At 48.5% G+C, this 23904-nt stretch overlaps 1 protein-coding gene across 4 annotated transcripts in view; it reads left to right on the plus strand.

The window, feature by feature from the left end:
- Window positions 1–23904, plus strand: part of CRHR2 (corticotropin releasing hormone receptor 2) — a 199241-nt gene that overhangs the window by 35170 nt on the left and 140167 nt on the right. For 2 of the 4 annotated variants that reach the window (XM_080974193.1, XM_080974196.1), the window contains one exon: window positions 17815–17934. In XM_080974193.1, the coding sequence (XP_080830319.1) occupies window positions 17815–17934 (120 nt within the window). Of the gene's footprint in view, window positions 1–17583; window positions 17684–17814; window positions 17939–23904 lie in introns of those variants that run through there. The other 2 variants (XM_080974194.1, XM_080974195.1) reach the window with 2 other exon arrangements.

The raw sequence follows: 23904 nt of genomic DNA on the forward strand, positions 1-23904 counted from the left end.
AGAGGATATATTGTTTATTAATATTCTTTCTAACTTGCGCTAGCAAGTTCCTTTACTTAGCAGAGTTTACATTCCCCTTTTACATGCACAGCAGATAGCTGGTTGCAGGCTTCTGTAAGCCTCTCTCTATTATACAATTCAGTCCGCCTCAAATTAAATTGTATAGTTCCTGATAAATTCCCTTTAATCCCTCTTAAAAGAATAAAGACACGACAATCTTATTTAAAGTCAATAAAAGAAGTTTACTCACATCAGTTCACAGTTGGATCCCTGAAGGCAGACTTAGTTACAAATATGTACATGTGGATCTACCCCATATGGGGGGATAATCCAGTGCTTCTGCCAGCTGAGAGCTGCCATAGCAGTCCCTAGCTAAAAAGCTGGGCTGATGAAGAAGGAAGTCAAAGAGAGAGAGAGAGAGTGCTGCGTAACTTGTCCTTTTTGTTACCTTGACAGGTAAGGTCACACCCACCTCTAGTCACATGCAAAAGGAAGGATGCTCCAGCCCAGGAGGAAACAGGAAGTTTCAACTGGCTGGACCAAACATCCCCTTGCATGTCGACTCTAGGAAAACAAGGAATATGGTATGTGACTGCTCCCAGTGGATTACATCCCACAAAATGTTGCCGGGCTACAGCTGCCATAATCTCTGACCACCGACCATGATTGCTAGGGCTGATAGATATTGTGTCAGGTGATGGCTGGATGAGGAGGTGTAGGGGAAGCTACCCAACCAAGAGCCCCCCCCCCCCGGGAAAGCACAGAGGGAGAGGATTTAGATCGTGGATCCTGGTGGTGGGAAACGGGCCAAACCCCAGAGGAGGGGAAGAGCTGGGAAGTCCTGGAGGCTGGTAGCTTGAAGGATGATGAAGAGAGGGAAACAGCCAGGTACCTGCCCCAGAACAAGGCAGGGACAGGAATCTTCTTCTTTTTTTAATGCTTTATTGAATCCAAAAAGAAAGCAAACAGTCAACATAAAAATAATGCACATTAAAGGTAAAGGTACCCCTGACCATTAAGTCCAGTTGCAGATGACTCTGGGGTTGTGTGCTCATCTCGTTTTCAGGCCGAGGGAGCCGGCGTTCATCCTCAGACAGTTTTTTCGGGTCATGTGGCCAGCATGACTAAGCCGCTTCTGGCGAAACCAGAGCAGCGCACAGAAACGGCGTTTACCTTCCCGTCGGAGCGGTACCTATTTATCTACTTGCACTTTGACATGCTTTCAAACTGCTAGGTTGGCAGGAGCTGGGACCGAGTGACGGGAGCTCACCCCGTCATGGGGATTTGAACCGCCGACCTTCTGATCAACAAGCCCAAGAGGCTCAGTGGTTTAGACCACAGCGCCACCCACGTCCCCAAATGATAAAATACTTTCTTCATACATAGGTTCTATAACGACTTCCAATCACCCCATCATGGGTCCTAAGTAGTTTTAGCATACCGCACTTATCTTTATCAGTCAAAGTAAATCCCAATTCTCTTAAATTCCTAAGGTTTTCTGCTTTCCTACAGAAGTCACTCCGGACCTGCCAATGAATTCAGGTTTTTACAATGCTCCCTGAGATCTTTTCTGTACATGCCCCACTCTCTCGTAAACGTTTGTCCTGTGTGGTCCCTTAATTTTTCTGTCATCCTTGCTAATTCTGCATATTCTGACAGTTTCTATTGCCACTCCAGTTTAGTCGGAGTTGAATCTCCCTTCCAATTTCTTGCTATTAGAGTTCTTGCTGCAACTGTAGCGTACAGAAATGATATCCTCCTCACGCTTTTTGGAATATCTGTGCCCGTTATACCCAAAAGAAATGCTTCAGGTTTGGGTTTGGGTTTTTTTGAAAAGGAGATCTTAAATATCTTTTTGAGCTCATTATATACCGTTTCCCCAAATTCCTTTACTTTCCTACAATTCCACTACATATGTCACATTGTGTCTTCCGCCACTCCACATCTCCAGCAATTGCTTGAGATATTTCTATACATTTTTGCTAACTTTGATGGTGTTAAATACCAACGATAAAGCATCTTCATAAAGTTTTCTTTCAAAGTATAGCAGGCAGTAAACCTCAAGTCCTCCTTCCATAATCGTCCCCATGCTTCCATTGGAATGCTATATCCAAAGTCTTGGGCCTGGACAGGAATCAGAGTTGGCAATTCTACCACAAACCCACCCAGATAGCTTCTTTGCAGACAGCTTGCTGGCCTCCCTCCCCAACTCCCAGAACGAGGGGTCTATTGCATGTTGCTGTCAGGGACTGGGCAGAGGAAAAATGGTGAAGACCCTTCCCCAGCCTGACCCTTCCAGGGAGGAGAAAGAGGAAGACAGTATAGATTTACAACAGGTGTTTGAGGGAGGTTACAGCTCAGAGGCAAGGGATGCGGGTGGCGCTGTGGTCTAAACCACTGAGCCTAGGGCTTGCCGATCAGAAGGTCAGTGGTTCAAATCCCTGCAATAGGGTGAGCTCCCATTGCTTGGTCCCATCTCCTGCCAACCTAGCAGTTCGAAAGCACGGCAGAAGTGCAAGTAGATTAATAGGTACCACTCTGGCAGGAAGGTAAACGACATTTCCGTGTGTTGCTCTGGTTTCGGTGTTCCGTTGCGCCAGAAGCGGCTCAGTCATGCTGGCCACATGACCTGGAAAAACTGTCTGAGGACAAACGCCGGCTCCCTCGGCCAGTAAAGCGAGATGAGCACCGCAACTCCAGAGTCGTCTGCGACTGGACTTAACTGTCAGAGGTCCTTTACCTTTACCTTTTTTACAGCTCAGAAGTAGATGAGGGGGAAAGCTGGGAAATCTTGGGAGAGCCGGAACAACACCCGGCTGACACGTTGTCATTAGAAAGCATTCCAGCATCTCCCAGAAGCCGGCGAGCCTTGAAAGTAGGAGAGCAAAGAGATCAAAGACAGAGGGCACATAGCAGCACCCGTAGAAGTGACAAGTGAGGAAGTGGGAGAGACGGGGGTGGGGGTGGAGATTCACTCAGAACAACACCATTATCCAAGAAGCTGGGTTCTATAGCCTCTCTCTGTAAAGACTGAAATAAAAAAGGACAGTAAGAAACTTTTCCTTGTCTTATACTTTCCTGGGCAACCAGCTGGGAGCCGCTGACAGCATCCTGACAGTTGCCAAGCAGAGAGCCAGGCAGACATAGGTCCCTTGGGGCTCACCATAGACAGAGGGAGGGACCTGACACAGGGGTCTGCTCCCTGACATGCTGGGAGTCCACCAACATCCGCAGGACTACATTATGTTTATATTCCAAATTTCCTCCGTCACAGAACGCAAAGCACGTGGTTTCCCGATAGTCACCCGCAGGGCTGTCTTAAGCATATGCGGCACCGGGGTGCAAAGATCAGCCCGGTCCCACCCCCCAGGTTGCCCAGTCCCAGGCGTGCAGCAGGGTGGAGCCAGCCGGCCGTCTCAGCATCTCACTGGCTTGGTCGCCCCCAAACTCGCAGCGCAGAGCAGCCCACAGCAGAAGAGCCCACTGTGGTGCTCCGACTGACGGGCTCTTCCCCAGTCTCAACTCTCAGGCCCCGGACTCTCGGCCTGGCACCACTGAGAGCCCGGCGCCCAGGTGCCCCGCACCCCTACTGCCTATGGGTAAGACGGCCCTGGTCACCCATCCAAGCGCTGACCAAACCCATATCTGGTTGGTTCCAGCAAACTGGTGGCCTCACGTGATTTTGCACCATACAGCGTTCTTCAACCTGGGGTTCCCAGATGTGGGTGGGCTGCAAGGCCCACCATACACAGCCACCTTAGACCAATGACCAAGGATGATGGGCATTGCAGTCTACCCACATCTGGGGACCCCAGGCTGAAGAACACTGGCTGAAGGACATTCTTAGCTTAGAAAAGGAATGGGGATATGGTGGTTCTTCTAATGTTTTTGGACCTCTCCCAACAGCACCTGTAAGACCTGCCCTGAAACTTTTGGATGTGCAAAAATCCAGTATTGAAAGCTGGATCGCGTATAACTGCCCCGACACCATCATGAGCACAAATCATCATGGATGTGCAATAATAATAATAAGCATTTGTACAGTTGGCTGGTTTCTACATTCACTCACAAACCCCTCTCTATCCTCCATGATGAAGAACAAGAGGCATCCACAAAGGACATATTCCAGCCAGGCAAAAGTCAGAAAGAAACCACAGCAGATCTTGGTTAGTCCGCCTGAACCTGAAACCTGGTCTGAATTCCATTTTCTTCTGGAATCCCTTACTTTCCTAGTGATGTCAGGTTTTGCTTCCTTCTAAGTAAATGGCTACAAGGTGAATTTCCAAGTCCACTGTCTTCTCATGTCCCCTGCCATGCCGAAATCAGAAGCCCCACAAATAAGCATCTCTCCACCCAAGTTATGCATAAGCCTCCGAAATTGTAATATAGTCCATGTTATCATGATGCCTTCGAGTATTATTAGTAATCACAAAAGTATAATCTCTCTCTGAGGCTCAGGCAAGACAAAACAAAGCTGTCTTTAAGAGAACTATTTTAATTTGAAAAACCAAATAAATATTTTTTAAAAGAAAAGAAAGAAAGTGGCCACCTTAAGGCCAGCCTCTGTGCAATCCCTTATTTGCAAAAGGAGGCACCGTTCGCTCTCACTAAGACAGCAACACTCTGCAGCAAAACAAAAACTGCTTATGATTTGCGTGTTTGCAGACCTTGACACAAGCTGAAGGATTGGAACTTTATAAGCGTGAATTATGCTGCTTCCGCACAGTCTGCTTTCCTCCTCATCCACCCACAGCCCCACACTCTCCCCTCACTGCAACAATCTGTGATGTGCTCCTTTGTATTTGCAAAACCCGCTGGGAAACCTCCAGTGGCTGGCATGAAAAATCTAAATTTCCATGGATTGTGGGTTGGGGCGTGGGGTGGGGGAGAAGTGAATACTGCTCATCGCTCAGATGGAAACATCTCCCCAATTTCTAATGAGATAAAAGCACTCACTAGGGTGCTGGGAACAACAATTTTCTTCTCAGAGGGACCCGTGGCCAGATACTCTCTGGCTTTTCCCAGAAAGGGAGGTTATCTTCAAGAGATGGACATACCGTAAGCACTGTGAAAATCCCATCAGCAAGATGAGTTTGAAGATCAGACCGTCTGGCTTGAGACACAAGTGATTCTGAGAGCAAATGTTTGAAGTCTCAGAAGTTATTCCACTATTAATCTCTCTCTCTCTCCATCAAAGATGGTTCACAAAATACTGTGGCATGCGCCTCAATCTCCAAGCGGCAGGAAACTCCAGGGGTGCTTGCATTTTTCAGGGGTTCGGTTTCCTCAGAATGAAGGTCACGGGAGACGGTGGTGCCTTTGGGATATATGGTTTTCTTTACACATATCATAGAATTGTAGCGTTGGAAGGAACCTGAGGGTCTTCTAGTCCAACCCCCTGAAAATCAGGAATCTCAACTAGATAATCCATGCCAGATCACCAGCCAACATCTGCTTAAAAACTTCCAAGGAAGGAAAAAACAATAACCTCCTGAGGGAGACCATTCCCCTGCCAAACAGCTCTTCCTGTCAGAAACTTCTTCCTGATGTTTAATTGGTGTCTCCTTTTTTGTAACTTGAAGCCAGTGGTTTGAGTCCTACCTTCCAGAGCAGGAGAAGACAAGCTTGCTCCATCTTCCATGTGATAGCCCTTAAGATCATGGAAGTTGGCTATCATATCTCCTCTTTTTCAGGCTAAACATACTCAGCTCCTTCAACTGTTTCTCTCTCTCTCTCTTTTTTTTACATATACATTTTTATTATTTTTCCTTACAAACTTTTTCAAACAATACATCAATCCACATATATACCTTTTTTTTCCTTTTCTTTTTTTTTGCTCCGCTTAGCTTGCAGCTTCCCTCCTTCCGGTATCCCATATCAAATCCAATTGCGCATTCTAACTCTTTACAGTATCTCTACATTGTAGGATTTACTTCAACCCTGCTAGTGTCTTCAAATGTTTACAGTTTTCCTTTAAATATACAGTAAATTTACTCCAGCCTCTCTGGAATTTCTGATCGTCCTGGTCTCGGATCCTGCAAGTCAGTTTGGACAACTCAGCAAAATCCATCATCTTCTCTTGCCACTCCGCAATAGTAGGAATTTCTTGTAATTTCCACTATTGGGCCAACAAAGTCCTTGCTGCAACATATAGTCTTTGGTCTATCTTCATAATCTCATTTCCCATCAAGCCAAGCAAAAATGCCTCTGGCTTTTTGGGAGAGGAATACAGTGGTATCTCTGGTTAAGAACTTAATTTGTTCCGGAGGTCCCTTCTTAACTTGAAACTGTTCTTAACCTGAAGCACCACTTTAGCTAATGGGGCCTCCCGCTGCCGCCGCGCCACCACTGCACAATTTCTGTTCTCATCCTGAAGCAAAGTTCTTAACCCGAGGTACTATTTCTGGGTTAGCGGAGTCTGTAACCTGAAGCATCTGTAACCTGAGGTACTGCTGTATCAACTGTTTCTCATAAGACTTGGCTTCCAAGCATCCTGGGGACTTCTATTTTGTGGTGACCATGGAGAGAGTACTGTATGGAACTGGCAGTTTTGAAACAGGGCCAGCACCAGATTAGCACCTCTGCAATTTCCACTCATTTCAAAGGATCTTCACGCCAGAAGCTCCCATTGCCCAGATGCTTGTTATCTTTTCTCCCGCTGCAACAAATGTGTTTCCCCAAATATGGCCCCTGGGTTGCCCTTTCTCTTTATCCCAAAGTTCCTGCGTCGCCTGGTAAGTCACGTCGGAGCTGTTCTAATAAGAGCTTCTTAATGGCAAGGAAATGGATCTGACTCTTATCTGCAGAGATCGATTTTCCAATGCTTAATTATGTGGAATTCATCATGCAGAATCACTAATTCCATAATAACGCCTTGCCGGTGCTTCAGCCGACATAACTCCACAGGATAGCTGCCAACTTTGATTTTAAAAAGAAAAGAATTACTGGACCCCCGGAGGGGGGGGAGAGAGAATTGGGGCAGCACTTTGGTTTGATTGCCACTTTGTTGTGGATCCGAATCCTTGGCACTTCCTGAAACGATGCACAAATTGTATTGCAGGCACACTTCTGTAAATCATATTCTCCCTAGTTTTGCAATGCACTTCTCTGACCCAATTGCGTGTGCAACGATGGAGAGGGGCAGGCGTAGCAAAGAGGGTCCAGATGTGGGACTCCACCTTCCATCAGCCCCAACCAGCATGGCCAATGGTCAGGGATGATGGGACTCCAAGTCCATCAACACCTGGAGTACGCAATGTTGGCAGCCCCCAGGTTGGGGGAATATGTCTGTCCTTCACACTGTGTGTTCACTGCATCCTAGGCCAAAACACCATCACAAAAACTGCAGTGCTACTTAAAATGCAAAGAAGCTAATAGAAAAATGAGGGTGGAATAATGCGAGGTTCAATATAGCAGTTTTTCACGCATTCATTCTTAGCACCTTTTAATGGGTTAGCTTCAAAAATTGACAATGTTGTGCCCAGATATCATTTTGGCGCAGTTTCTTTATAGTTTCCCAGCACGACTAACATAATTCTTCTCATGTAATAGGATTCACTCGCACAGTTTTTATAGGACTGGGGGATGGCAAAATGTGCTCACCCCCGGATAAAATATAGCCAGGGTGTTGTTGTGAAACATTCTCTTTAAAATAAAATAAAATATTTGCCCTATTGCAGTCTCTTCTTCTGCAAGCAGTAAATATTTCTTTCCCGTTTTTGTTGCAGCGTGAAGAATTACTGCGAGGAATCTGCATATTGACACTTTATTTGTTTTTATTTTTCCTTGACAAACCCTCCCAGGTTGTCATTTTTCATTCCTTAATAGGAATCTGCTTGCGCTGCAAATGCCAGCTTGTCAGCTAAGAAAAAGACAAGCGCTTGTCAAGAAAGGGAGTTAGATAAGACTGTGACAACCAAGAACATAAGCAATACCTGACTGTTTCAGAAATCAAGGGTCCCTCTGAGTCCCCAGCTGTATTTTCAGTGATGGCCAAGCAGATTCTATGAGCACAAACTGCTCTTCATCAGTAGTGTTGGGAGTCAAAAAGTTGTTCTTCCATTTGCCTAAGATCTGGCTGGTGGTCCCTGATTCTGGGACCGCAGAGCTTTCACCAGCGAGTGTGATGGCCTGGGACTCGGGCTCAGACTCGGAACCAGAGGAGTCTCAGTCTGCACTGGATCCTTTGCCTCAGGCATCATCTGAACCAAGTCTTGGGCTTCATGCTGAAGAGTCCCAGTCTGCACAGGTTCCCCTGCAACAAACACCAGCTGGGCCGAGTCAGGGGCTTGAGCCTGCCCTGGCTCCAGATGCAGGGATGACCTCATTGCCATCAGCCGCGCCATCACTTACAGCTGCTCCACTACCGGTTGGGTCAGGGGAGGCTGAGGTGGCCCCTGGGTCTAGTAACCTACCGACGTCTCCTGAGCTGCAGAGACTAAGGTCTGAGAGAAGGAGAGACCTGAGTACTCGCAGGAGGAGTGCTCATCTTCGGGCGGAACAGGGAGGTGAGTCGCCACGGGATCAGGACCGGCCGCTACCCCGACAAAGATAAAAGGCTGTCAGACCTCTCCCTAGGTTGCGGGAGCAACATTGCTGTATGCTAGATCCTGCCTGAGATCCTGTACCTGTCCTTGCCTGGTTTCCTGCCTCGTGCCCTGCCTTGGCCCTGTCAGTCTGACTCCCAGCGGAACCTTCGGATTCTGGACTGGTCCTGGACCGCGTTTCATGGGTTAACCCCGGGCCCAGCACAGCAAGTAGCACAGAAAGATGTCTTGGATTTTTGGTCTATCTGGTTCATTAAGAACATAAGAAGATGTTACTTGATCAGGCCAGTGACCTGTCTAGTCCAGCTCCCTGCTCTCACAGGGACTGAACAGTTGCCAGTAGAAAATGCATAAGCAGAATTCAAGTTCCTCTCCCCTCCTGCAGTATCCAGCAACAGGCATTCAGAAACATTGCAACTGTGGAGACAGAACATAACCATTCTGGCTAGCAGCTATGATGTCCACACTGATTCTCAGGAGCTCTCTGTGGTTTCAGACAGAGGGCTCTCCCAGTCTTGTTTGGAAACTAGGATTGAAACTGGGACCTTCTGTGTCAGACTTCAAAAGGACTCCAATCGTCCTCCCTCCTGACTGGATGCCAGAAATGGAAAAACAAAACGTTCTTGTGGTTGTTTAGTCATGTCCGACTCTTCGTGACCCCATGGACCAGAGCATGCCAGGCACTCCTGTCTTCCATTGCCTCCAGCAGTTTGGTCAAACTCATGCTGGTAGCTTCGAGAACACTGTCCAGCCATCTCGTCCTCTGTCGTTCCCTTCTCCTTGTGCCCTCCATCTTTCCCAGCATCAGGGTCTTTTCCAGGGAGTCTTCAACGTTCTTCTTACCAATGTATTTATTCACAATTCATAGAGATATACAGAGGGGCAGCCGCTCGGACAAAGGCATTGCTCTAACTGGGCTGTGATAGCCTGGGAATCGGATTCAGAGGCTGAACCTGAGGAATCCCAGCCTGCACAGGAGTCCCCGCCTCCAGGACCAGCTGAGCCAGGGCTGGGGCTTGAACCTGAAGGGCCCTCACCTGTGCCGAATCCTCAGGAGCAGACACCAGCTGAATCCGCTCTGGCTCCGGAGGTGATCAAGGACCCATTGCCTGCAAGTGCGCCTCTCCCAGCCCTGTCAGGGGAAGGTGAGGTTGCCTCTGGGTCCAGTAACCCTCCAGTCTCTCCAGAGGTGCAGAGGCTCAGGGCAGAGAGGCGGAGGGAACTAAATTCTCACAGGAGGAGTGCTCACCTCCAGGCCAGGAGAGGCGAGTAACCTGTGGACCGGGGCCGCCCTATGCCTCGGGGCAGAAAAAAGCCAGCCAGCCCAGTCACAGGTTGTGGGAGCAACATCATTGGTAACCTGTTCCTGCCAGCACCCTGACCTGCTCCCCTGCCAGAGTTCCTGACCACGCCCGACTCCTCGCTTTGGACCTCGCTTCTCCCCTGATGGACAGCCTCCATACCCTCGACCTAGAACTGGACTTAGACCACACCGCACAGTAAACCCCCCCCCCCCCGGGACCAGCACATGGGCTCCTCCCCACTCTCTTCTTAGCAACAGCGTTTCCCTTTACGGTGGCCGCCAGGGGTTAATTGTCTCTGAGTCTTTTGGTCTTTCACTTTCAATGCACGCCAAGTTCTGGGAGAAGGGAAGTCAGGAATGCTGTCCAGTGATAACGTGTCATCTGGCTGCTCTGTCTCTGTCTCTCCCCTCTCTTCTCCCAACTCTTCTGTTCACCTGTCTCTGAGCCGTGACCTTCCTCAAAGCACTGCTGCAAATCAATATCTTCCCCTTATCTGGAAGGTTCAAGAGGAGGAGGGGAGCGGAATCCACCATTCCTCCTCAGTCCAGTCCCCCTCATTCCAGTCCCTGACATTCTGTATGCAAATTATGAGATACAACCTCATCAAAATCAAAGGAAGAAAGGATATTGGATGGCACAGAGTTATGTCTTAAAGCCCTAAATGGCTTCGGCCCAGTATACCTGAAGAAGCATCTTCACCCCTATCGTTCTGCCTGGACACTGAGGCCCATCTCTGAGGGCTTTCTGGCAGTTCCCTCACTGCGAGAAGTGAGGTTACAGGGAAGCAGGCAGAGGGCCTTCTCAGTAGAGGCACCGTCCCTGTGGAATGCCCTCCCATCAGATGTCAAGGAGATAAGGAACTATGCAACCTTTAGAAGACATATGAAGGCAGCCCTGTATTGGGAAGTGTTTGATGTTTGATGTCTTACTGTGTTCCAATTTATTGGGAGCCGCCCAGACTGGCTGGGGAAACCCAGTCAGATGGGTGGCATATAAATAAGTTGTTGTTGTTGTTACGATACGATAATCTTTATCGTCATTGTCCCATACAGAAGAACGAAATTGAAAAAAATCTACATCAGACATTCAAAAACCAACAAGCCTGCTATACCAACTATCCCAGCCTGGTTAGCCCCCTAAAAACTCTGATACCCCATAATTAAATACAGTGGTACCTCTGGATGCGAACAGGATCCATTCCGGAGCCCCGTTCAAACCCTGAGCAGAACGCAACCCACGTCTGCGTGTGCTCGGGTCATGATTTGCCACTTCTGCACATGCGTGTGATGTCATTTTGAGCATCTGCGCATGCACGAGCAGCGAAACCCGGAAGTAACCCGTTCCGTTACTTCTGGGTCACCACGAAACGCAACCTGAAGCATATTTAATCTGAGGTATGACTGTTGTTGTTGTTGTTGTCGTCGTCATCATCATCAAGGAGATGGAGTACATCCATTATGAGGAAAGGTTGCAGCATCTGGGACATGTTAGTGTAGAAAAATGGCATGATTGAAGTTCATGAAACAATGTATGGCATTGAGAAAGTGGAACACTCCCACGGGAAGCACTAATGGCCACCAACTTGGATGGCTTTAAAAGAAGATTGGACCAATTCATGGAGGGGAAGGCTACTGATGGGTACCAGCCATGATGCCTATGCTCTGGATCCACAGTTGGAGACAGTAATGTTTTTGAGTACCAGTTTCTGGAGACCAAAGGAGGGGAGAGGGCTCCTGTGTTTGGCAACTGCTTATAGCTTATTCCCTCAAGCATCTGGCTGGCAACTGTAAGAATAGGACGCTGGTCTAGATGGGCCATTGACTAGATCCAGCAGGCTCCTCCTATGTTCTTAGCACCATTTGCTTTGGTGGGAATGGGACAAAAGGGCTATTGGCTTCATGCCCTGCTTGTGAACTTCCCGGAAGCATCCTTTCAGCCAATACGAAGAAAGATGCTGGACCAGGTGGTCTGACATGATCTAGCACAGGGGTCAGCAAACTTTTTGAGCAGGGGGCCAGTTCACTGTCCCTCGGACCTTGTGGGGGGCCAGACTATATTGGGGGGGGGGGAATGAACAAATACCTATGCCCCACAAGTAACCCAGAGATGCATTTTAAATAAAAGCATACATTCTACTCATGTAAAAACACGCTGATTCCCAGACCATCTGGATTTAGAAGGCAATTGGGCTGGATCTGGCCCCCGGCCCTTAGTTTGCCTACCCATGATATGGCAAGACTTAAGTTCAGGGCATTCTTTACGGAACCCCAGCTAACATTTCAATTCCCAACACTGGGTAACGCTGAGCCAAAATTACAAAGATGAACACCGGCTTAGCTACCCAAGGCATTTCCCTTCTTACAATACCCCACACCTTTCAGTAGGGTCTCCCTTGTGTTAAACATGACCCGGAGGTGATGCCACTGCCAGCAGCCCCACATCAGGGATCTAATCCCATCAAAACGCTCTCATTATTCAAGCCGTTTGGCTAATTGAGCTCGTTGCAATATGTAGCCACGCACATGCATAGCGGGTGACATTGTGGGATTTCAGTGTGCGATGAAAGGTGCAAGGCTTAGTAATTGGGAAGGCAGGACACTACCACTTAGCAACCAGCAGGCACCTTGTAAACTCTCAGGCAGGTCTCTATCCCATGGCATAATCGTGTAATGCGACCAAGCATATGGTTACCAGATTTTTTTCAATGAATTCGGGGACCCTTTTTTTTTTTTTGAAACTGAGTAGCAACAGGGAGTCAGTGGTGGGGATGGTGAGGCAAAAGACCCTGGGCCCAAGCACACGTATGCATATTGTATAAAGGTGCAACGCCCTTCTTTCGCACCCTGTGAAACATAAATGCGCAGAGTTTTTTTAAAAAAACTGGGCAGTGGTGCCTGCCCGTGGCTCCCAAACCTCTCCCAATCTGTCAAAACAAAGGGGGAAGGGGGCAGGAGATCGGGGGAGGCTCAGGAGTCATAGGCAGGTGGTGCGCCCTTGCCCAGTTTAAAAAAAATTCTGCGCATTTATGTTTCACAGGGTGTGAAAGAAGGGCTTTGCACCTTGCCCGGCAGAGAAACCATGCGCCTTGCGCCCCTCCTGGGCAACGGCTGCCCGCCCGCAACTCCTGAGCCTCCCCCATCAGTCAAAACAAAGGGGCAAGGGGGCAGGAGATCTGTACCGCTCAATGTCCCTGGTTCCCCTTTGGCAGTGGCAGCGGCAGTCAGCAGCCTGGAGCCAGCCAGAGCCAACTGCGCTACCAGGCTGGCTCCGGGCTGCTGAGGCTGCCGCTGCCACGTTTCCCGGGGACAGATGTGCAAATCTGGGGACATTCCGGGTATGGAATTTGTCTGGGGACAGATTTGCAAATCCAGGGACTGTCCCCGGGAACCAGGGACGTCTGGTAACCCTAAGCAAGCAGCCCTTGGGTGCTCCTACTCTGTTAATATCAAGGGGAAGTAAAGCCCGTGATCAGACTGTAGTAGTGCAGGGCATTGCCACACAAGGGAACAGTGCTGTCAATATCTTTGAATTCCTTGCTTCAGAGATAGAGGGAGGCGTGTGCCATTTCGCCACCTGAGGTGAAGCAGGAATGTTCCACTCCCTGCCCCCCAACTTTCACCATTGCTAGAATGCCCCCCGCCCTCACTTAACTCCGGAAGAGCCGGGACACTCCTCAAAACGTTGCTGCTTGTCTTCTCCACCCCAGGGCAGGGAGGTGAGCAGCCATGCTGCGTTCAAGGTGCTTCTCAAGTCTTTTCCACCTGTCATCATGGGCGGAGGAAGGGGGTGTGGTGGATGCAGGCCACTCTGGGTGTCACCACTGAGGGGTCTCTCCTGGCTTGGGCACGCGCAGGCTCCATGCTGCCCAAACGGTCCGCCCGCCCCCCCCCCCAGCTGTAGGGCTGCTGAGTGGGAGGAAGCAGGCAGACTCTGGAGGCCCCACAGTGCACCCTGCCCCTATGGGCCGCTCCTCCCGCCCCTGGGCATGCCACCCCGGGCACCCAAGCAGCTTCCTCTGCCGCTGCCTGTCATGGGCTTGTTGGATGTAGAGGAATGGTGGGAGGAACTGTGGGATGTGAAACACAAGAGCAGTCAAGTACAGCATTCCTAGAGTGAACATGTTTACACATGGGGAGGAATGTTTGTCCAGCCAGCAGGTCAACTTCCTGTTTCCTTCTGGGCTGGGACAGACTTCCTCTGCATGTGACTAGAGGTAGGTGTGGCCTCACCTGTGCAGGTAACAACAGAAACACAGGGCAGGGCAGCCATCTCTCTCTCTGTGACTACATGCATCGAAGAAGCAACATCTGCTTAGCCAAAGATGCTCTCTTGGCCTCCAGCCAAGAGAAGACAAAGGGACTGTCTCCTTATGAGATAGTTTCCAGGTGTATGTTACTTTTCTAAGATAAGTCTGCCTTCTGGGATCTGATTATGAACAGAATGTGAGTGAGTAAACTCTTTTTATACTTTTATAGAAGACTGTGTCTTATCTTTTATGAGGGAATAAGGGGAAAATACCAGAATAGTTGTTATAGAGGCTTTAGTGAGCCTGAGCAAACGCATCCGCTTTGAGTTTAAAAAGGGGAATGTTACTCTGCTAAATTGTGAACTTGTTAACACAAGTTGGAAAGGCTATAATCAAACAATATATCCTCTCTTGCATCCCTGAACATTCCCACAGGAACCAGCTGGGAAACCCTCAAGGGAAGAAGGCTCAGAGCCAAGGAAGTGGTGGTGGGATGATGATGAGGGGTCAGAAGAAGAGTCTGGAAAGAGGAGGTGTCAGAACCTGAAGAGTTTACAGGGTTTAGTGAGCAGGGAGAGGCTGTGGCAGAGAGCAGTCCAGAATCAGAGGCAGAAGCTGAAGCAGGAGAGAAGGAGGCCAAGAGGCAGAGATGAGTCAGGCTGGTGAAGAAGCAAGGGGGTTTCTCCCTCCTGCTGTGACAAGCTCCCCTCCCCATGGTTTCCCAGGAGCAGGAGAGGCATGAAGCACGAGGAGCGGAGACAGATATGCAGACGGAGTCTCTGATTGCTTGGGGGGGGGGGAAACCCTGGAGAGCAGGAGAGATATCTGGCTGTGGGGAGGCAGGGACCTTTAGTCCCAGCAACTGCTTCTTTGGGGCAAGAACTGAGTTGCTGTGCTCATTAAACCTGACACTCCTGTGCGGATCCTGTTTTGCTAATGAGGAGTTAACTCCAGCTTTCTTGCTGTGGTTTACTTCCGGCTCCCTCCTGTCCCCAGGAAGGGTGGGAAGATGAGAGGCTATGCGCCCTCTCTCAAGCCACACCCCTTCTCCGCAGGCCACGCCCCTCCCTTGCCCTGCTTTGCACCCTCATGGAATGCTTTTGTGCAAATGAAATGGGCACACTTGCAGCTCTGACCGTGCTTTTCTGTTTGTCTGGACGGAGAGACCAGCGTATTGAGATGAGCCTATTGTACAGAAGTAACATTTACGGGTGGCGCTGTGGGTTAAACCACAGAGCCTAGGACTTGCCGATCAGAAGGTCGGCGGTTCAAATCCCCGCGACGGGGTGAGCTCCCGTTGCTCGGTCCCTGCTCCTGCCAACCTAGCAGTTTGAAAGCACATCAAAGTGCAAGTAGATAAATAGGTACCACTCCAGCGGGAAGGTAAATGGCGTTTCCTTTCGCTGCTCTGGTTTGCCAGAAATGGCTTTGTTATGCTGGCCACATGACCCGGAAGCTGTACACCGGCTCCCTCAGCCAGTAAAGCAAGATGAGCGCCGCAACCCCAGAGTCAGCCACGACTGGACCTAATGTTCAGGGGTCCCTTTACATTTAACATTTACATTGGTTGCTTTGCCTCAGAGCCCACTTGCATGCGGCCCCTGGAAAGTTGCCCAGAAAGCAGTGTGGCCCTTGGAGTTAGAAGACCCCACCCCCCACTTCAGGCTTAGCACTCCCTCCCTGTCTTCCATGTCCCTCCTGAATTATAGAGAAAACACAGAGTGTGGAGGCTATGCAATGTGGGTGTGTGGCCTACATTAATCACAGCTCTCCTGGATTTCAGCACAATCAGATGTTTGCCAGAGGGAAGCCGGCACATTCAGTGCTGGGGGAAGGCAATGAGCCCCTTAGAACATTGGAATACAGGGAGCTGCTTTCTACAGAGTCAGACCCCTGATTTCTCTAGCTCAGGATTCCCTAGTACAGTGTTACCTCTGGTTGCAGATGCTTCAGGTTACAGACGCTTCAGGTTACAGACTCCGCTAACCCAGAAATAGTACCTTGGGTTAAGAACTTTGTTTCAGGATGAGAACAGAAATAGTGCGGTGGCAGTGCAGCGGCAGTGGGAGGCCCCATTAGCTAAAGTGGTACCTCAGGTTAAGAACGGACCTCCAGAATGAATTAAGTTCTTAACCCGAGGTACCACTGTATTTATTTACTGCATTCATGTCCCATCTATGCCTCCTAGGCTCTCAAAGTGGCACACATGGTTCTCCCCATCCCACTTGTTTATTTAGCATCAAGATTTGTTTATTTTTAAAGGCAGGGAATTATGCACACCAAAAAAATGTAAATAATGCAGAAACAATACAGATGCACAAATTGCTCCGTTCAGGTTGTTCCATAAGGTATAATTAATTATGATTGCATTTATATCCTGCCTTTTCCCCCAAGGAGCTCAGGCTAGCATGCGTGGTTCTGCCCCAACTCATTTAAGCCCACAACAGGCTGAGAGGCAGGGACTGGCCCAAGGTCACTCAGCCAGCTTCGTGGCCGAGTGGGGATTTGAAGCCTGGTCTCCCAGGTCCTAGTCTGAGATGCCCTAACCACTACACCACACTGCCGCATCGGGATTGAACCCGATGGCTTCTGCATTCGAAGCAGATGCCCCACCCCCCCAGTAAGCTACATCGCTTCCCCTCTGGCTGTTGCCTTTCCCTTCTACATCTTCGGGAGAAGAAATCTCCTGAGCCTTGCAACACCCAACAAACCCTAAAAACGGATTTCCCTCAGATCAGCTCGAATTCTGCCATAAGCTGCCGGGCTGTTTTTCCCTTCCCGTGCTTGCAATCTGCCTGGGGAGAAGAGCGTCCCGGGGCATGTGCAGAGTGCTTTATTCTTTGCCACTGAGAGATGCTGCCCACCAAGGTTCCTGATTTGCAGCAGTTTGATGGGGGGGGGCGGGGAGGTGGTGGAGGAACCGCTGCTCCTGGACACCCTCCCCTGGCAGGGAAGAGTCGGTTCGGTTTCGGAGACACGAGGGGAGGTTGGTCCCGTCTTGCGCTACGCCGTGAAACCGCTTCTCACCGATTTCGCAGGAAATGTTTGTCGCTTAAGGGATAATCAAGGCAATACAGAGAGGCGCAGAGAGAGAGAGAGAGAGAGAGAGAGAGAGAGAGAGAGAGAGAGAGAGAGAGACTGACTCCCCTCTCCTCTTACTCTCAATAGCCAGGACAGAGCAGGATTAGACAGCAGCCAAATGTCAGCAGGAGGGGGAGGCGCAGGAGAGAGCAGAAAGACCCTCACTGAGAAACCGGCTGTGATTTTATTGGCTCCTGAGCTTCTGTTTAAAGCAGGAGCGCTTGGGAAGATATCTCTGTGCTGGGTCCACCCACCCTCCAAAAGACAGAAGCAGGGAGGAAGGGAGAGAGAATGTAGCCAGTAGGCTTTGCTTCACTGGCAAAGGGGGAAGAGGGAAAAGAAAACCACGGGAGAAAGGAACCTGGAACACCAGCCCAGCTTGTTCCTCCTCCTCCTACTCTTCAAGAACGGGACCACCATGAACGAGACGATCGTCCTCCAGTACTTCATCGAGGAGCTGGATGCAAACTGCAGTCTCCTCGATTTGTTGCAGGATGGATTTGATGGTAGGGGAGCGCGAAGAAGGCTGGGAGAGTCTCTCGAGGGGTTCTCGGTGTGAGGGTCCTGGCGCGGCGCGCCCGGGCGCACGGAGCGCGGATGGTTTCAGTCACTCCCTTTTCTCTCTTTTAACTTGAAGGTCCCTACTGCAACGCCACCACCGATCAGATCGGGACCTGCTGGCCCAAGACCAGCGCCGGGGAGCTGGTGGAGAGACCTTGCCCCGAGTTTCTCAACGGAGTCAAGTACAACACCACGAGTAAGTGCAAAGCGAACTCTCTCTCTCTCTGTGTGTGTGTGCCTTCGCTTTTCTTGGAGGATGAATTCTGGGCTTTGGGGGTGAAGGTGGGAACTGGTCCTGGTGGAAGCTCAGTGGCAGAATGCTAGATAGATAGATAGATAGATAGATAGATGATAGATAGATAGATAGATAGATAGATAGATATTATAGTCAATATTGCTGGCTTGTTTATCTCTTGCCTGTTACGCGTGTCTCAAGGTAGGCAAACCACAATAACAGGTAAAATAGTTTTAAGAACAGTACTGAAGACAAGTTTTTAAACAAGGCAAAATGAACGTCTCGGGGGTGTATTCCCTCCTCCCCCCCCCCTGTTTCTTCCTTAAGTGTTTTCCTGGAAAACGAGGAGTTTCGTTCCAGAAGAGGACAGATGCAAAATTGTGTTCCCATGTTAAGTTTGGTTTGCTAAGAGTTCATTGACTTATTTCAGTTTTCCCCCGTGGGGAGAAGCGGAAGCTGGGTGCTTTCAAACGGCGCAGTAAAATAATTAAGAAGGAAGACGAGCCACTGAGTGTGTTGTCGTGTGGAATCCTTTCTTTCTCGGGGTGTGATATATTTTATGAAGTATCTAAGGTCGGCTGTAGTCACTTGGGTGAGTTTTGCACACTCCCTTTCCCCAGGTGTATCTTGATCTAGTGGTGAAGTTGGCCAAAGGTCTTGGCGTTTGCAAGTAGATGCGAATTCCTGGTTGCTGCTGGGAATAAAACGCCTTCCCCGATCGGAAGCAAATCGAGCGTGCAGATGGGGAACAATGCGGTTCAATATGCATGTGGCTCTGCTTGCTCTGGGCAAGAGTAGAGCCCTCTCGGCTCCTGAGGTTTGACCGTTCGGTGCTCCAGATCTGCCTGGAAATCGCATAACCCAGATTTCAGCTCCTAGAAGTCGGTCAACCAGCGACAATCAGCCCCAAGCTCTTTATATAAGAGTATATATCATGTGAGTGTTGATCATCACAGACAAATGTGAAAATTTTGACACAGGCTGTCGACACAGTCACCTGAACGTGTCTATATTTGACTGTGTGATTGTGCTTGAATAGCAGGGAAAATAGGTTTTTGAATTTGACAGAATTCTTCCAGGACCAGCAATAGCCACTTCTCAATGTCAACATTTGGAGATGTATCTTGATCTAGTGGTGAAATTGGGCAGGGTTTGGGATTCAGAGGGGAAAGTGTTGTTTACCAGGACACAAAATCATCTTTGAGTGGAAATCTGTAAAATCTTTAATCATTATGTTCAACCCACTGATTGCTTTGCAAAATATCTAAGGGACAAGATAATCAGGGAATTTCCCTTGCTTTTACCTGAGCACCCTGGCACCCAATCAGTAAATCAAAACATGCCCAGGCATCCTAGCCCTGTCCAGAGACCAAAAAGTCTTTCCTGCTAATTCTGGACCACCTCCTGTTCTGGATTACTTTGCATTGTGAGGAGTAAACCCCAGATCTGGCAACGAATGATGGGGCTCGGCTCAGGTGTGTCCATACGGCTCAAATTAAGAGCTGCTAGCAATGGCAAGTGCGGGGAATCTGTCATTATCTCATGTGAAATAGGAGCTACCTGTGCCAAACCTGTGATTTCCCCAAGAGATGCTTATATGCGTTGTGAGTAGACAGCAGGAACCCAGAGCTCTGAACCAATGTGCCAGACACCTGGAGACTATCACAGGACAAGTTTATCTCACTGTATTGGCCACTTCAAAAAGATGACCTGATTGTAGAATGTTGCCTGGAGTCACAGAAGGGACGCAGGTGGCTCTGTAGTCTAAACTACTGAGCCTCTTGGGCTTGCTGATCAGAAAGTCGGTGGTTTGAATCCCCGTGACAGGGTGAGCTCCCATTGCTCTGTCCCAGCTCCTGCCAACCTAGCAGTTCAAAAGCACACCAGTGCAAGTAGATAAATAGGTACCGCTGCAGAGGAAAGGTAAACGGTGTTTCTGTGCACTCTGGTTTCCGTCACGGTGTTCGGTTGCACCAGAAGCAGTTTAGTCCTGCTGGCCACATTACCCGGAAAGCTGTCTGTGGACAAACGCCGGCTCCCTTGGCCTGAAAGCGAGATGAGTGCCACAACCCCATAGTCGCCTTTGACTGGACTTAACCATCCAGGGGTCCTTTACCTTTTTACCTTTACCTTTCGAGTCCTGGAGCTGGAAGGGACCTCGGAGGTCAACCACTCTAACCCCACCTGCTCATCACAGGTTCTGCAGTGGAAGATGCAACTATGGAAGGTGTGAGGCACCCTTTGACCTTCCCGATGTGGCTGAACTACAGTTCCCATCAGTCCCAGCAAGCATAACCAACAGCAAGGAGTTGTGGGAGTTGTAGTTCAGCAACACCTGGAGGGCTGTACCTGAAGTGCAGCATCCCTGAGAGGTGGACATCCAGATTCTATCTCCAGTGGCAGAGAGCCGCCACCTGCTAAGGTAGCCTCTTCCACTGTCAAAAAGCTCTTATTGGTTAGGAAGTCTCCCCCAATGTTTAGTCACAATCAGTGGTGATTCCTCCATTGCAGGGGGTTGGACTAGATGACCCAAAGTGTCCCTAAAGGTAAAGGGACCCCTGACCATTAGGTCCAGTCGCAAACTACTCTGGGGTTGCGGCGCTCATCTCGCTTTATTGACTGAGGGAGCCAGCATACAGCTTCTGGGTCATGTGGCCAGCATGCCTAAGCCGCTTCTAGTGAACCAGAGCAGCGCACGGAAATGCTGTTTACCTTCCCGCCAGAGCGGGACCTATTTATCTACTTGCACTTTGACGTGCTTTCGAACTGCTAGGTTGGCATAATCAGGGACCGAGCAATAGGAGCTCACCCCGTCACGGGGATTTGAACCTCCCACCTTCTGATCGGCAAGTCCTGGGCTCTGTGGTTTAACCCACAGTCCCTACCATCTCTAAAATTCCAAGATTCCAAGTCTGTTCTATCTTATGCATGAATAGCTATCAGCTCTGGCTATCTGGAGATAGCTCTTGTGTCTGATCTAAATGTTTGATTCTAGCATCACTGTAGCATGGTGGTTAGGAGAGGGTGAAGCTGCAAACTGTCCTGTGTTCAAATCTCGCAGCTGTTGCAAACTCACCTGGTGACCTTATATGAATGACTCCTCTGCCTCTCACCACAGGGGTGTGCAGTTGTCATCCGATGTGCTGATGTTATTTGAACTGGGCTTGCAGTGCCTTGATTTGATCTGATGACTTCGAATCTTTGGGAGCTGCAGGGAGTCCTTTTCACACAAACCAAGCATGACAAGGGATACCATAGCAAAGCATCCCAGTGTGTGGTCTATATTTCTAGAGCCATCTGAAAATTAATTAAAATTAAGGCACATTGAGTTTACTGAGATCACCGACTCTCATTTCCTCTCCTCCTCCTCTTTTATTAATTTATTCATTGACTGATTGCAATGTCGTTGATATTGTCTCAGTTGGGTATTACAAGAATGAGCCAGTTTGAGCTTCAGACTTTAGCAGTCTCTCTCCTCCTTTTCACCGCAAAGAGGAGTTTCGAAGGATCTTCTTTCAGGTTTTATCTAAACCCAGTTTGTTGTTACATCCCAAGTGAGACCTGCGATTAGTTGAAATTCACCATGGGCCAAAACCAGGTTTAGATCCTGGCTTATTTCAATAAAACCATGGTTTGAAGTGACCATGGTTTGTCCTGGTGTAACAAGAGAATGTGGTTAGTTTACACCAGGAAGCCACTTGCTTCCAACCTCTTCTCTGTTGCCAGGGAAGAAGAAGCGGTTGAGCCCATCGCTCATGAGCTGTCATTGCTGAAATGCTAAATTATGGTTTTGTGTTATGTCTGGACCAGGTCCAAATGTCTGTGTCTGCGTATGTGTTGCTGGTTGCAATATGTCATTGCCAGTGCCTCAGTTACTAATAAACAAAGGAACAGAGGAATGTTCATGCCATTGTTGTCTCTGTACTGAAAAAATCAAGGACACCTAAATAATCAAACAGCAGCATCATTGCAAAAAGCGAAGGCAGTTTCACAACAAACCGTAAACCGTGTTGTGTGGTTTTCCCTAGTAACTGGGATTGCTGCAGAGCTGGCTGAGGACGAGACTCTTAATCTCAGGATTGTGGGTTCAAGCCCCACAAAAAGATTCCTGCATTGCAGGGGGTTAGACTAAATGATTCAACAATTCTGTGATTCTAAGAAGTTTTGGAGTATAGTTCGCAGCCAGCAGAGCCAGCCCAGTCAAGGTCAGGAGGAGACTGATGGGGGTGTAGTTTGAAATATCTGGAGTGAACCAGATTGGGGGACACTGGTTTGGTTTACTGCAAAAGACAACTGCCTTGCTGGATCGGATTCATCAGGCCCAGCATCCTGCTTTTTCAGGAATAGTTTAGGACAGATGTCTTCAGGAAGCTTCCCAGAAGCGGTTCCCCCCTGTTTTGTCATGTTCATTGTTTGGTATTCAGTAGTACACACCTCTGAACGTGTTGTTTGCACTTAGCTATCGCTGGTGATATACCTCCTTGACTCATCCATTTCAGACGTGATCTAAGTCTTACTCCTCAAGGAGGCAATGATGGACGCCAACTTGGGTGGTTTTAAAAGAGGACCGGACAAATTCATAAGAGGAGGAGAGGGCTTTCAGTAGCTACTACCAAACCAAAGAGTTTATTGCATCCACCAAAGGCCGTAACCATTCCAGCCACTGCAATTTGCCAGGCTGCAGATCATACCATACAGTAAATATATAAAACAAGGCACCAACGATGTGAAGAAAGAGTCAGAATTCATAAATATCACCTGCTAGCTCAATCCTACGTAACTTAACCCATGTTCAAGCTCCGAATCTCCTGCGCAACTTATTGCAATACCACCTAGCTCTCGCTTTCTGATCTTTCATACACACACACGCACACTTTTCAGGTTTATACATTTCACTGATTTTACCATCATTTTAATATTTCAAAACTTGACATCCTTCCCCCCTCTTTCTGCAGTTCCTTAAATTTATTTTTAATATCTTCTGCATATCCACATGAACTTAATTTGCTCATTTATTCATCTACTTTAAATATATATAGTCTTATGAAACTGCAGGTTATTACAATAATCCTGCCAATGTCCTCATCAGCTGGCAATTTATCTGTAAATATTCAATAAACCATTTCCATTCTTTTATAAAAAGTTTGTTATCTTGATTTCTTATTCTTCCGGTAGGTTTTGCCATTTCTGCGTATTCTGTGAGTTTTTGTATCCATTCTTCCTTTGCCGGGACTTCTGCTTCTTTCCATTTTGGGGCGAGTAACATTCTTGCCGCTTTCTAATCTTTCTTGCAGCCAGAGCACAATGCGCCTCTCTATTTATCACAAAACACTTAGCGTCTCTCTCTTTCTCTTTCTTTCTTTCTTTCTTTCTTTCTTTCTTTCTTTCTTTCTCTCTCTCTCTCTCTCTCTCTCTCTCTCTCACACACACACACACACACACACAGTGCCGGGTTTACATATAAGCTAAACAAGCTACAGCTTAGGCCCTCAAAAAATTTAAAGGAAAAAAACCTGGATGTACATTTCCAAAAGATAAGAGAAGTTCAACAATTACTTGGATAAAATACATATTTTGTTACATGCAAATGGCTTTAGATACCTATTAATTACCACATAGCATATACAGTGGTACCTCGGGTTACAGATGCTTCAGGTTACATACGCTTCAGGTTACAGACTCCGCTAACCCAGAAATAGTATCTCAGGTTAAGAACTTTTCTTCAGGATGAGAACAGAAATTGCGTGGTGGTGGCGTGGTGGCAGCAGGAGGCCCCATTAGCTAAAGTGGTACCTCAGGTTAAGAACGGTTTCAGGTTAAGAACGGACCTGCAGAATGAATTAAGTTCTTAATCTGAGGTACCACTGTATTCAACACAAAAAACAGCGACAATTTGTTGTTGACAAAGGACAGCTGGACATATAAAGGGCC

Source organism: Podarcis pityusensis (assembly GCF_964106645.2).
Source record: "Podarcis pityusensis genome assembly, chromosome: 12".
Taxonomy (NCBI): domain Eukaryota; kingdom Metazoa; phylum Chordata; class Lepidosauria; order Squamata; family Lacertidae; genus Podarcis; species Podarcis pityusensis.